The sequence below is a fragment of the Amia ocellicauda genome, chromosome 8 (genome assembly GCF_036373705.1).
Source record: "Amia ocellicauda isolate fAmiCal2 chromosome 8, fAmiCal2.hap1, whole genome shotgun sequence".
Lineage (NCBI taxonomy): Eukaryota > Metazoa > Chordata > Actinopteri > Amiiformes > Amiidae > Amia > Amia ocellicauda.
Window position 1 is genome coordinate 40,351,543 of NC_089857.1, and position 15,518 is coordinate 40,367,060.

The following is a 15,518-nucleotide window of genomic DNA, read 5'->3' on the forward strand; positions in this document are numbered from 1 at the left end:
TCTGCAGCACAGCACATTTTAAATTATTACTCTTCTGCCAACCCTAAAAAACACAGACATCAGTACGAATGATCCTGTGTCTGCCTTCTCTGTTTAGGGTTTTGCATTATCTGGTTGCTTCCTGGCTACAGACGTCAGTAGTGGCAAACTCTCGTTATGATAATTATCATTCAGAGTTCACACACCGTTTCATAACGCAGAGACAGCTTCAGTCTGTGTTTATAAATGATCCGTTACTAAACTTGGATTGCAGGCTCTGCTCCTTTATGGATTTATAACATTTCGTTAGATTTTTTTTTCTACTTTACCGACCGCCATTAAGTATCCATAAAGAATTGCTCTTCCAGTGCCAAAGGGGCTTTATTGCTCCCTAACCATCCAAAGACACAATCAAGGTGTTACCTTTCATATGTACACTCACAACATAAACATTACTTTAACATCAACTCTCAGATACCAGGAGCATTTTTCTTACACTGCATGCTGTCTGGGGGACGTTGGTAAGCCTAGGGGGTCCTGCATCATGATTGGACTGAAATATGTAAAGTGTAGCATGCAAACTAATCAGACTGCTTATCCAAAATGCATGTTTACACAGATTGAAAATTGCTGTAATATAATGTTATAGACTATCCTGATGCAAGGACTGTAAATGATGATGTAAGCGTTGACGATACCTTGAGCAGCTCTGAGTCGATCCCTTTAATTTTGGGAACTGGGACAGGCGGCAGCAAAATCACCATCAACCTTGGAGACAAGTAAAATCAATCAGAGGCAGTTTCAGTGAATTCTTGGGCTGAAGATGAAGCCAGGCGTCTTCTCTTTTCTTTTTTTTTACATCTTGTTGTAATCTGGCACTGCGAAGTAGTAGGAGAATTAATTCCAGCATAGTTCAAACATGGACAGGTTCCCAAATTTCAGCTATGAATAGAAACCAAAAACTCCTTATTCTTTATGACAGCCAGGTATCGAGTTGTGTTTTTTAACCTTAAAAGGATTGGAAGACAAATACGTGACATAAACAACAATGCCAGAAATGACAGGCTTGGGCCTCTCCAGTCCTCTGCAGTTACAGGTTAGTTTAACTGGGATGGCATCATGATTGTTCATATAACATTTATAGTAAAATAATATACAGTGTAATGTTTTGCACGGCCGTTACCACGTAATTAATACGATATTTTCATATGCATTTACAGAATGATACATGTCGTTCTATATTTAATCAGATTATAACTACCTATACAAACTATGCGTTTACCTCTGTTGTTGAGAGAAAACTATGAGCATCAGCAGTATCACCACTCCCACCGCACCCAAGATCAGGACGAATGCAACGGGAAAGGTCAACTCTGAAAAAGAGCAACACAGGAACTTGACTCCCTTTACAACACGGAGACCAACTTGGAGTAGAAACAGTCGACTGCATTTGAGTGTTGTGTATAACTGGAAAGAAATGTTCACAGTTTCCACACTTTGTTTCTGATCCTCAGCAGTTTCTTCACAGCAGCTTCCTTATCTAGTTCACCCATGCAGGTCGAGCAGAGGCCTGAGATTTCGAGGTGAAAACAGGCAGAGCTAGGTGTGATCAACAGCGATCAATGCCTTTCGTCATCTGTTTTCATCCAAGGCCACACTGGCTCCACTGCTCACATCCCATTGACACCCATAACCACTTCAACTGACCTTCAAGTTAAATAACCCCGCCTCTCACCTTTAGTAGGTATCCTAGGAACGTATACCAATATCGGGTCACTGAAATCACCGAAGTTGTCAAATGCCGGCATCTTACAGCGCACCCGGACCTCATAGTCTGTGTCAGTCTTGAGCCCGTAGAGAGACTGGTACGTTTGCTTTTCAATATCCATCTGGAAGCAGGAAAAGAATAAATATTAAAACAACAACAACAACAACAACAACAACAACAACAACAACAGCGTAAGTGTTTTAATATAACAGATGAGCACTGGTCTACAATTCAAGGGAAATGATTAAGAAAGTTACAGAAGTCTATTAAACATGATTATTATATAATTGATAATTTCTTTCTCTGTTTGCTGTCTAATGAGCAGATGTCACTGGCTCATGCAGACTGTGGGGCGGTGTGAGAAGCTGCCTTCGTACACGTCCCTCTCAACGTCCCTCTCAATCACGGCCTCGACAGAGCGCTGGCAGAGCGGTGCGGGGGTCTGAAACGTGATCTTCTGTCACTAGGAGTCATGAATCTCATTTCACTCTGCAGCTATTATATAGTTAAGTCCACGTTACCCGTGTTGAACATTGAAAGGAGGGCTGTAAATTAACCTTTGGATTCACCGAGCCCCATAGCGCTTATTGTTATTAATGCGGATCTGAGTTGTGTTGCCCTGCCTGTAGTTGTTCTTGTAAAACACAACTGAATAAATAAGGGATTTCTCACCAAAATATTTTGAGGATCATTCTGTCCCTCCAGGGAGAGACTCCATAGAAAATAAGAACATAAGAAAATGTACAATCGAGAGGAGGCCATTCGACCCACCGTGCTTGTTTGGTGTCCATTAATAACTAAGTGATCCAAGGATCCCATCCAGTCTATTTTTGAATGTTGCCAAATTTTCAGCTTCAACCACTGTAAATGCCTTGAAGCCCATATAGAACAGTATACAGTGCTGTGCTATAGGACGAGGTAGAACTGCACACATGCAAGAGCCAGGGAGCACAACGTGACTAATATTGATGAACCCACACAGTTATATACCTACCACTGTCCACTCAGATTCGTTAAAGACTCTATACTGAGCCTCGTAGACCAGGCTCATCCACCCGGCCTGCACGTCCGCCGAGGGGGGCGGCTCCCACCGTATGATGATGTCAAAGTGCTGCCCGGTCCGGCTCACATTCAGCAAGGTCCAGTTCAGTCCGATAGGGGGGTCTGGGTATACTGGATAAGACACAGAAGAACAGTCAGAGATTCCTGCCCACTGGTGACTTTCCTATCTAACGCTTTATTGGGACACTTCCTGGTTTAGAAATGGTTTGGCAGGTTACCTCTTCTTAATCTTTCTAAGTTTACCAGAGACTTAATCTCTGCTCTTCTTTGAGGCAGAGGGAGGAAGCCATTTCTCCCCCCCCCACTACCTTAGTTTCTAATTTTAAAATTTGACCAAATCGGCCTCCTACTAACTGTCAGGACTGCATCAGAGTAAGTCATAGGCTCTGTGCTGGGCCTCACCGATGTTTTCCACACTGAAGAACATCTGATCGTACGTGACATTCTGCAACTTGGATCGGAGCTGGATGCTGTACAAAGTCCAGATAGATGTGTATGTCTTATTGAAGTAGCATTCGTTTCCTGCAGGAGAACTGTAGTCTGGGCACTCCTTCCAATCTTTCTGTGTACTGGAGAAATAGACAAAGGACTTCAGGTTGTTTTTTTCACAACAGAAAAAGGCATTAACACAGAGATGGTGAAAGAGCACACATCTTGTATCCAACCCTTTGTCCCCCTGTGGATTATTTTACAAAGCCATAAATAGACAGATTTGGATTACTTCACTGTTTTGCTGCACTCTGCTCCACTTTACTATGAAGCGTGTGAAATGTTAGTTACCTACGGCTACAAATACTGAGCCCCCGCATCTTAATTCATATTCTCTGTGCAATGTTATTACAACTCTAGAAACTTAACTCCATTATGGAAAAATATATCTGAGAAATGAAAGTCATAGAGGTTATTGTTTAAACTCACTGAAAGAGCAATTTGTTTGTTATTGACAACTGCTACAGGAAAGATTTCAACAGCATATTTCACAGGAGCACAGAAGTCAGTTATTATAAAATGTTACTGTATGATGACATTACTAGACATTTTACTTGTACAAACAGGCAACTATGAAGTGTACATGTTCATGGGCATTGTTTAAATATCTATTAAGAGCTCCTAGAAAATAATTGGCTTCAGGCATCTATTTTAATGATGAGTTTCAGCTTAGAGGAGGATCTGTGGGTGTCAGTTTGTGATATGCTTTAGAAACACTGTCCCCATGTTTTCACCAGCTTTGCCTGTAGATGCAGTGAATGGAATAGTCTTCAAAGTCTGGAAAACTTTGTATGGCAAATAATAAAGCATCTTTTCTAGCCCTCAATACTGCAAAGCTCAAACAATTAACTAAAAATCTCATCTATGGGCATACATACAAATATATACTACAACACAAAAGCCATGCATCCCCTCTTGTCAAGTTCCTTACAAACCAGTTGTTAGTATGGGGTAAAAAGACAATACAAAAAACAAACAACATCTGCTAAAGTTTAGAGATTTGATCATTCTTGTGCCAAAGCCAAGAACGCATACCTGCATCCAATTATATGTCCTCATTTACAGCTCTGCAGCCAAAACCCGTAAAGAAACGGATCGAGATAGAAGGAAAGGAGCGAAACACGGATGGTGTCACACAACAGCTCCTATGCTGATGCACCACTTAGAAATGTGAGGAATTGTACATGCAAAACCTCTTTCTTAATAAAAGAATAAGGACTGCATAAACCAGGTTTTAATGATAATTTGGGGTGATTTGGAGGGAAGCATCATTCAAATTAATTCCATATATGAACTCCCCTCTAGATTGTCTGTTAATGCTTTTCCTCTGAGCTGCTGCGGTCACTTACTTGTCATTCTTGAGGAAGAACACCCTCAGGGCACCAGGCTCAGTCAGGTTGTGGAAGCTCCCTGGGCTCCACCAGCATCTGAACGTCTCCTGCTCCCGGGACCGACAGCCGGTGAAGTGGGGACCTTTCGGGGGCTCTGAAAGGAAGTTCAAAGGCAATCAGCGTCCCAGAAAACATGAACTGTGGAACAGCTTTTCTCAGCAATCAGCACCCCAGAACAGCAGACACATGATAACTGGAGACAGCCCAGAGAATGGGACCATTGGGGAAACTGCGATACGTGGAAACTTTGCCAAGATACGAAAGCCATATTCTGTGCGGTTAACTTTACAGGAATAGGGGTGAATGTAAATGAGAACACATCAAGGAGAACTATAACAGTTCTGAATAATAAACATGAACTTTGTGCAATATTAAACTTTCCAGAGGCTGCCAGAAATTCAATAGGCTGCACAGAAACATGTTGACAATTTTGAGCTAGAACTCAACTGGTGGCAGGGAGTTAAACAACCCCCTGCTTCCCCATAACATCTAAAACACTAACTTGGTGAAAACATTGATCTTTTTAGGAGCCCTGTCTACTCGGGAGGGCAAGAAGGTGAATTAATTCTCTTGTGATGGCAGATTCAATGGTTTAATTTTAATCACCTCTAAAGCTATCATAGCTGCCAGTAAGGCAAAACAGGAGAAGAACAAGAGCCGCCCCCAAGTTTGTTAAGTGGGCTATCTCTGTGGTCCAATTGACACTGTGTCATCGTATGTACAAACGTAATGTAACTGAAGACACAGAAGAAGCATCTGCTAGGCCTCTTCACATGTGCCAGGGTTTCCTAGAAGTGCAGTATAAGCTTGTGCAATTTCCAGAGGACAGCCTCTTTTGGAATTTCATTCTGTTTCGGACGCAGGTGGCAGGGTCCCTCTTAAATGTCAGAGTAGAGTTACCAAGTGGCCCGAGGTTCACTATGGTATATTTCAATTTTTCCTGAGATGTGCAGAGGTCTAACAGCTTCTATTTGTCAGAATTAGCTCTAACACTGACCTGAACATCCCTATAGACTCATAGTGTAAGACAAGCATGTACAGTCTGTGGATAAAAAAACAATATTTTGCCTGAAACCTGATGCTATGAAAATACTTGTCATTTGGTAGGAAGTTTATCAAGCCTGGAAAAGTTTGAAAAACAGATAATAAATAAATAAAACAGTGCCAGTGGAGAGATCAGTGACCAAAAGGCCAAACTAACTGGTTGTGTTTCCTGTAAAAGCAGCTTAAATAAATACAAGGTATAAAATGCAGACAGAAGAGAAAGTGTTACATTTCTTACACTGCATGCAAACAGCAGTTAAATAATTTCTATTCATTTTTAGACTGGTTGCACATTCACTTATTCCATTTAAATACATTTCCTCTACACTTAAAGTACATAGCCAGAAATCAATGGGAACGGTTGCAGCTCAGCTTTTCTGGAAATACCAATTGATGGCAACCTTTAAACCCCCGTTATGCACAACGCAAGATCAGCAAGATCGTGAAATAAGTGACAGAGGCTAAGTGATTGAGAAACTGAACTGAAACACAAACAAATAAACAAACAAAAAACATCATGCTCAGATGAAAAATCAAAAGTCTTAAATGTTTGCCCCACAGATAGGGCTGACACAGATACAGTACATTTTATACATGCATACACAGATGTGTTAATATTCTTTTTAGGTCAGACTTTGTATTGTTTTTGTGGTGTGCTAGATTATTTTTTAATTAATTCGAATTCGATTATATTTTTTGAATTACCAAATTTGTTTTGGTAATTTAATAAAGGCACTGATGTGAGACAAAAATATTAAATGTGCAATTGTTGCAAGCAAGACTGTGTAACCCATGTGTGAATTTCAGCTCTGTGTATCACACCGGAGAGGCCAGGTGCAGTATTTCTGTGTAGCTGATTTTCAGAAAAACACTTTCATCCAAGGCCATAGAGAGAACAGAGGACAAAGAAGGAGTCTGTGATAAAGTTTGGGGTACCTTAGTAACCTCACTGACGTCATGTAGTTGCCCAGCAACCAAGGGAGTAATCTTCTATATGATAGTATGTTCTTTAGAAAAACTTTAGACGAGTCTTCGTTTCCGGAGCGCTTCATTAGATCTGAATGAACAGCTTTGGTATTATTCTAATTAGACCGGGCCGGGCTCTATGTCCCTATCAGCACTAGATGGTACTCTGTAATATTAATATCATTTGGTTGTCTCACTCTGTTCATGTTCTCAATTCAAATAGCAAGTATTAACTTATTAAAAATAAATGACATCAATTTACATTTAAATTATGTCTAATAATCTGAAAATTATCTCTCATTGTTCTCATGTTTTCAAGAATGCAATAATACTATCAGTTCATAGCCGTCAGTTTGATGCATTTCTAGTTTTACAAGATTCAGGCTCTAATTCCATACATCTATACTAAGGTAACAAATTAAATATTAAGACCTTGAAAAATGGAAACCTGAAGAAGCATAAGGTGGCTGTGTAAAATAATCAAACAAATCTAGCTGCACACCTTCTGTAGAAATACTGTTATAGTTTTGTATTTAAAATAAACAGTTTGTTTAAATTGATTAATGATCCCAGATCGACTTGTTTTTGTGGGGCTAGTTTCCCTATGGGATTGAAGAAACAATGTTTCACCAACAAAGCATGCATATGGAACCATATTAAACAGCAAAGCTCAGGCAGCAGAGAAGGAAACTCACAGGGGCTTTGTGCTGTGATAGAGGATTCAGATCAGAGCTCTGTACATCAATCAGTTAAAAGAGGGACAGAGGTCCACTTGGCTGATAGCCCTTGCTTTACAAACAAGCTAATCAAGAAGGTTATCGTTTTCAAGTTGCACTATTTTATTGCCTTTTCACCCAGCATCCAGCAGAGACCATTTTCAGGTTTTGGTTTTGCTGTCCCATAAAACTGTGGTGGGTGTGTGTATATATATATATATATATATATATATATATATATATATATATATATATATATATATAGATAGATAGATAGATAGATAGATATGTGCATAGACTTACCCTCATTAAAACCAATTTCCAATGCAAGTTTCAAACCATGCTTACCTGGTGTTGTTTTCACAGGTGCTACAGTGCCCAGAGCCTGAATATACTCTGAAACAAACAAACAAACAAACAAACAAAGAAAAAAGTCAAGACTCTTCGAATGAATTATTCTTTAAAAGGAATATTCACTCATTTTAATGTGTTGTCATGTGATGTGACCACACCCATAACTGTTAAATACATCATGACATGTATTATTGCACTGTTTGTAGGATCTTGATCTCAGCTTGCATCCATGTCAAGACTGAAGAGGGACACCAGAAGGGGGTCACGAACTCTGCTGTCAGAGTCCCGGACCCCCTTCTGGCATCTTCCCCAAGACACACCTGTTCAGACTGCACCTGTAATACTGCAAATCTTAACACTCTTGCTCTTATGCACTTTCTTATTAAATTATGGTCTCTCATGCTCCTGGGCATCGGCTTAGAAATAAATAACAATAACGATGCCAGTGTGGTACAGCATACTAATCAGTTCAACGTCACATCACGTGCTTTTGAGTTCCCATCCCCTTCACATTCACTACCATGTGTTTCTTAATTCAAGGATACCTGAATCAGCACTGGCAAGTTACTACTTTTTGAGGTCTTGCAATGGAAATTCAAACAAACCCATATGACTCTCTGCTCATGATGAAAACACTGTTTGTTTAATCTCGATCCGACCTTTTCTAGAGCCGGGGACTGGCCTGTTACTTGGAAACATAACGATGTAAAGGTCACTTTTTTTCCTTCACTTTTTAAAATTTTCAGTTAGGCATAATTTCAAAACATTGCAAAAGTGGTGTTTTCATACTGTAATCAAAGACATCGATTCTGTATCTGCAATTCCATATTTCGAACCATTAAAGACCAGAAAAGTGAGACATGAGAACCCCTTGGAAATAATCCCTTTCTGTCTCATTTGCTAACTTGTCTCATTCATCAGAATTAAAACAGAAAAAACAACTGAAACGCTAAGTGAGGGGAGCTCATTATTTTGCCATGTTTGTTCAGCCAGAAAGCCTGTGGCTGTGATGTTTCTCTCTCTCCCCCAATAAGCCTGAGCTATGAGGGAACAAGCAGTGCATCTGTCAATCGGATTATTATGTACAAAGGAAAATGCACAGCTCTCCACTTCTGACTTAGACGAATCTGACGGCTGCTGTGGCACAACTCACGTAACTGTTAGTTTACATAGGGCAGCCATTTATTAATAATGGGAGGAATTCAACCTTGAAATCTCAATGGATGACAGTTGTACAACACAGCTAAAGGCCACAGAAGGTTCAGCAATCTTTGTTCTGTCTATCCATACATTATTAATTGATTATACAAAATAAACGGGAAAGTCTTTCCACTAGTTTTAAACCTAATTTCTATAGATTTGACCACAGCAATGAAGGAGATGGTAATTTGCATGATATTATCATATTCTCATGCTTAGCGAAGAAGGAGACATTATATCAATGTGGAGTGAGTGGATTGAAATCCTTCAAAGAGCATTTCAGAGCTGCTGAAAATGGTACTAATGTGCCTTTCGTTTGATCCTCCCACCGCTCCTCTGGGTTTTTAATGGATCATCTCTGCTGAATGTGGAAAATGTGCACTTGTCTTATGAAAAGCCAAGGACTGATAATACCTGCTAATGGAAGTGGGGGAGCACTGTTAAACCCCCAATAATTATATTTATTCTACCAATGAATGGAGACAAATATCATAGGCACAATGTACACCGATCAGCCATAACATTATGACCACCTGCCTAATATTGTGTAGGTCCCCCTTTTGACGCCAAAACAGCCCTGACCCGTCGAGGCATGGACTCCACTAGACCTCTGAAGGTGTGCTGTGGTATCTGGCACCAAGATGTTAGTAGCAGATCCTTTAAGTCCTGTAAGTTGCGAGGTGGGGCCTCCATGGATTGGACTTGTTTGTCCAGCACATCCCACAGATGCTCGATTGGGTTGAGATCTGGGGAATTTGGAGGCCAAGTCAACACCTTGAACTCGTGATTCATCAGACCAGGCCACCTTCTTCCATTGCTCCGTGGTCCAGTTCTGATGCTCACGTGCCCATTGTAGGTGCTTTCGGCAGTGGACAGGGGTCAGCATGGGCACCGTGACTGGTCTGCGGCTACGCAGCCCCATACGCAACAAACTGCGGTGTATATGCAGTGAATGTAGACATACACTCACCTAAAGGATTATTAGGAACACCATACTAATACTGTGTTTGACCCCCTTTCACCTTCAGAACTGCCTTAATTCTACGTGGCATTGATTCAACAAGGTGCTGAAAGCATTATTTAGAAATGTTGGCCCATATTGATAGGATAGCATCTTGCAGCTGATGGAGATTTGTGGGATGCACATCCAGGGCACGAAGCTCCCGTTCCACCACATCCCAAAGATGCTCTATTGGGTTGAGATCTGGTGACTGTGGGGGCCAGTTTAGTACAGTGAACTCATTGTCATGTTCAAGAAACCAATTTGAAATGATTCGACCTTTGTGACATGGTGCATTATCCTGCTGGAAGTAGCCATCAGAGGATGGGTACATGGTGGTCATAAAGGGATGGACATGGTCAGAAACAATGCTCAGGTAGGCCGTGGCATTTAAACGATGCCCAATTGGCACTAAGGGGCCTAAAGTGTGCCAAGAAAACATCCCCCACACCATTACACCACCACCACCAGCCTGCACAGTGGTAACAAGGCATGATGGATCCATGTTCTCATTCTGTTTACGCCAAATTCTGACTCTACCATCTGAATGTCTCAACAGAAATCGAGACTCATCAGACCAGGCAACATTTTTCCAGTCTTCAACTGTCCAATTTTGGCGAGCTTGTGCAAATTGTAGCCTCTTTTTCCTATTTGTAGTGGAGATGAGTGGTACCCGGTGGGGTCTTCTGCTGTTGTAGCCCATCCGCCTCAAGATTGTACGTGTTGTATCTTCACAAATGCTTTGCTGCATACCTCGGTTGTAACGAGTGGTTATTTCAGTCAAAGTTGCTCTTCTATCAGCTTGAATCAGTCGGCCCATTCTCCTCTGACCTCTAGCATCAACGAGGCATTTTCGCCCACAGGACTGCCGCATACTGGATGTTTTTCCCTTTTCACACCATTCTTTGTAAACCCTAGAAATGGTTGTGCGTGAAAATCCCAGTAACTGAGCAGATTGTGAAATACTCAGACCGGCCCGTCTGGCACCAACAACCATGCCACGCTCAAAATTGCTTAAATCACCTTTCTTTCCCATTCAGACATTCAGTTTGGAGTTCAGGAGATTGTCTTGACCAGGACCACACCCCTAAATGCATTGAAGCAACTGCAATGTGATTGGTAGGTTAGATAATTGCATTAATGAGAAATTGAACAGGTGTTCCTAATAATCCTTTAGGTGAGTGTATAGTACTGTGCAAATGTTTTAGGCAGGTGTGGAAAAAATGCTGTAAAGTAAGGATGCTTTCATAAATAGACATGTCAATAGATTATATTTATCAATTAATTAAATGCAAAGTGAGTGAACAGAAGAAAAATCTACATCAAATAAATATTTGGTGTGACCACCCTTTGCCTTCAAAACAGCATCAATTCTTCTAGGTACACTTGCACACAGTTTTTGAAGGAACTCGGCAGGTAGGTTGGCCTAAATATCTTGAAGAACTAACCACAGTTCTTCTGTGGATTTAGGCAGCCTCAGCTGCTTCTCTCTCTTCATGTAATCCCAGACAGACTTGATGATGTTGAGATCAGGGCTCTGTGGGGGCCATACCATCACTTCCAGGACTCCTTGTTCTTCTTAACGCTGAAGATAGTTTTTAATGACTGTCGCTGTATGTTTGGGGTCGTTGTCATGCTGCAGAATAAATTTGGGGCCAATCAGATGCCTCCCTGATGGTATTGCATGATGGATAAGTATCTGCCTGTACTTCTCAGCATTGAGGAGACCATTCATTCTGACCAAATCCCCAACTCCATTTGCAGAAATGCAGCCCCAAACTTGCAAGGAACCTCTACCATCCTTCACTGTTGCCTGCAGACACTCATTCGTGTACCGCTCTCCAGCCCTTCAGTGAACAAACTGCCTTCTGCTACAGCCAAATATTTCAAATTTTGACTCATCAGTCCAGAGCACCTGCTGTCAGTTTTCTGCACCCCAGTTCCTGTGTTTTCATGCATAGTTGAGTCGCTTGGCCTTGTTGCCATGTCAGAGGTATGGCTTTTTGGCCTAAGTCTTCCATGAAGGCCACTTCTGACCAGACTTCTCTGGACAGTAGAAGGGTGTACCAGGGTCCCACTGTTTTCTGCCAGTTCTGAGCTGATGGCACTGCTGGACATCTTCCAGTTGCGAAGGGAAGAAAGCATGATGTGTCTTTCATCTGCTGCAGTAAGTTTCCTTGGCCGACCACTGCGTCTTCAGCGTTACCCATTTTTTTGTGCTTCTCCAAAAGAGCTTGGACAGCACATCTGGAAACCCATGAATGCCTTGAAATTTCTGCCTGGGAGAGACCTTGCTGATGCAGTAGAACTAACTACCTTGTGTCAACCTCACCTTGTTATCTGAGTTTGGCTGTTCCTCACCCAGTTTTGTTCCTCCTACACAGCTGTTTCTGTTTCAGTTAATGATTGTGTTTCAACCTACATATTGAATTGAAGATCATTAGCACCTGTTTGGTATAATTGTTTAATCAGACACCTGACTATATGCCTACAAAATCCCTGACTGTATGCAAGTGTACCTAGAAGAATTGATGCTGTTTTGAAGGCAAAGGGTGGTCACACCAAATATGGATTTGATGTTGATTTTTCTTCTGTTCACTCACTTTGCATTTAGTTAATTGATCATAAAATCTATTAACATGTCTATTATTGAAAGCATTCTTAATTTACAGCATTTTTTCACACCTGCCTAAAACTTTTACACAGTACTGTATATTACATACTAAACGTGGATGTTTTTGCAGGCTGTTTCTGTGAAGTAAATCTCTGGGCTGTGGGCCCAAATTAAAGCAATGAAACGCCAACCTTGAAAAAAATTCAACAGTGATTTTGGTAGAGCAATCAAATGCTCAGAGTACTTTAGCTCAAAAAGCCATTTTAAAGGCGAGCGATTTTAATTTAGCTTCGCATTTATATACATTCATATGTTTAATTATATATTCATATTATTTATTCGTGCATTTGTGTACATATTTATTAAAATCAAAGAAAGCTGTGATTTTTTGATAGATAAACTCCTTGGCCTCCCAGATACAAAGTAGAACCGAATGTCATACTATAAATATACTGCTCAAAATATATAAAGCAATACATGTGCTAGTAGTATAGACCTCACACAAAGCTGCAAAGAACTGCTACTGTACTCCGCATACATTCAAATTAGTTCACAGCTGTATCGGAAGTAAGCCGTCACAATGAGGAGGTAACACGATAAAGCCAGACCCCCTGGAACATGGACAGGCCAGCATTCTGTCGGATGTCGCTTCCAATTTTCACCTAACAATGAGACACGCACCGCCATGCTTCTGGTCACACTGACGGTAATTTGCTGCTGCAAACAGTTCCCTTCAAACTCGATGCTGAAAGAAAATGTTTTTAAGATTGTTGCCACTGACATTATGCTAAAGAGCTGAAGGATATGCCAAGAACAACAATGGACAAAGCATGGTAACAACACAAATATTTAAATACACATGTCGGCAGCCAAAGCGACTGTGTCACCCTGAAATCTTAACGAAAGATAGATTGAGATTAAAATGTATCAAGTAAAACCGTGCAAATAAATGAGGAAGGTGCCGTTCTGATCGGGAACTTGACTAAATCTCCAGTTTCTGAACTGAACAAACCCAGAATGCCACTTTCTCCATGCTTTCACATTTACAAAATGTGTTGTTTGTAGTCTTTTCTGTATTAAAGTAAAAGACTGGATTTTCTTGCATTTCAGAATCCACTTTAAGTCATATCAGTTTAATCGGAGTGATTTAGTGATTATATCACATCAAATGCATAAGCTTTGTTTATGTATAGCTTTCCTAAACAATGTTGTAGGTGACTAAATCATTTTGACAGTTAGTTTATATCAATAACAGAAAGGTTTTAAGTGACACAATTATGTTTCCTGGTGCGAAGAATTAGATTTAACAGATTTAAGTAGACAAACAAAATGTAACCCCTCTCCCCACACACAATCTTTTATGAAAAGTCAGAGCTGGATCTGGGCCCGATCTCCAATCTCCGGTCGAGTTCTGGGCCTCAATGTCTGGTTGGCTACATATAATTAGTATCACTTACAACAATGTGTGGGCAGAGCATTATTTACACTGAGCCGATTACTGCAATTTCCTCAAGGCTGTCTGCTTAAGAGTGGTTAGTTATACCATAATCTATTGCTATAAAAACAGCTAACAGTTTATTACCATAACACATCTGTTAACGGTGACACCGGAAGTTAGCATTAACCTGCAATAAGCTAACATCCATTACTAAAGCAATAAAATCTTTCAATTACCTGAAATGTTACAATTTCTTGCACCAGACAAACCTTAAAGCACAGTGATCATTTAATAACTGCTGAACTATAACTCTCTTGGTTAATTGCTATAACATCCCATGGTGACTTGTTACTTTAATAAGTATCCATAAATCACCTAGTAAAAAAGGAGAAATGTGTTAGTTTAGGTAGACAGTTTAATTAGCTAATTACTAATCAGTTTCCCCTGCTATTCTGAAAGAGTGCAGAAAACTGATCAATTCAAATAAATGAAACATAATATTAATATTGTTGTGTTTGGCTGAAAACCTGACAATTACTCTTCAGGTAGTGACAAAATTTAAATTAATTATCCATTTTATGACTGATTTTTATTATTCACATTACTATTATTATTAGTATGATGACAAAAATGATTATTATTAATCTGGTAAATTCCTTTATCCAGAATGGCATAACCTGTCAGAAATAACATCTTTAAATAACTGAACAGGAAGTGATAATCTCAGGCAGGAAGTTATTTCAAGATTATCTAAAAATGTATTTCAGATATCTTAAAATTAATCTGAGATATCTTGAAATGATGTGCAGATATCACGAAATGGTAATATGGTTTGCCATGCTGCTTCTGCTCCACATCAACGTCAGAAAGGCATTCTGGGCTGAGGAGCAATTACAGCCGACTACTTATGCAGGCATCTCTTTACTGAAACACCCACAGGTCCAGGGCAGTAATTGTCTGCTGTCAGCTTGCCTTGACCTGTAGCAGAGACCTACAACAGATTGTGTATGGCATCAGAAGGAGAAAGCACTCTGTGTGTCCCTTCGAAAATAGAACAGCTTGTTTTCGAGTTCCAGAAGCGAAGCTATTTGACGCCATACTTCGAACTCAGCCAAGAATGTATATTGCGGGATTTTGGATCTGGGCGTTCCGGCTTATCCGTAGGATTTATGTACAGCTGCTTTAAGTGGAGATCTCAGGATACGGTCTAAAAAATGTAAGGCCGACCTGCATCTGATGAAACAGCAAACCACTGTACCCAGAGACAAACACAATTCAGCACAAGATCGGTAGCAAATCCGGACCCAGAATAAGATCTCCTCCGTGAGTCGTCTAACTGTCCTGAGCGCTGCAGACAACACATGTTGAGCAAATTAATCACCAAGCATATTTTTTTTTTCCATTAAGGCGGCCAAACGTGTTGAAAGCTACAGTGGTAATTTAAGACCTGGGATTTCATTCCAGATATGATTTCTATTCCAGGTTTGCTAAAAGGTA

At 40.4% G+C, this 15,518-nt stretch overlaps 1 protein-coding gene across 2 annotated transcripts in view; it reads right to left on the reverse strand.

Moving 5' to 3' along the window:
- The window catches only part of ghra (growth hormone receptor a), a 49,570-nt gene that overhangs the window by 7,668 nt on the left and 26,384 nt on the right, over positions 1-15,518 (reverse strand). For both annotated transcript variants that reach the window (XM_066711397.1, XM_066711396.1), the window contains exons 3-9: positions 7,764-7,811; positions 4,648-4,783; positions 3,212-3,378; positions 2,742-2,920; positions 1,715-1,868; positions 1,262-1,352; positions 678-747 (exon numbers count right to left, since the gene is read on the reverse strand). In XM_066711397.1, coding sequence (XP_066567494.1) covers positions 678-747; positions 1,262-1,352; positions 1,715-1,868; positions 2,742-2,920; positions 3,212-3,378; positions 4,648-4,783; positions 7,764-7,811 — 845 coding nt within the window. The remainder of the gene's footprint in view (positions 1-677; positions 748-1,261; positions 1,353-1,714; positions 1,869-2,741; positions 2,921-3,211; positions 3,379-4,647; positions 4,784-7,763; positions 7,812-15,518) is intronic.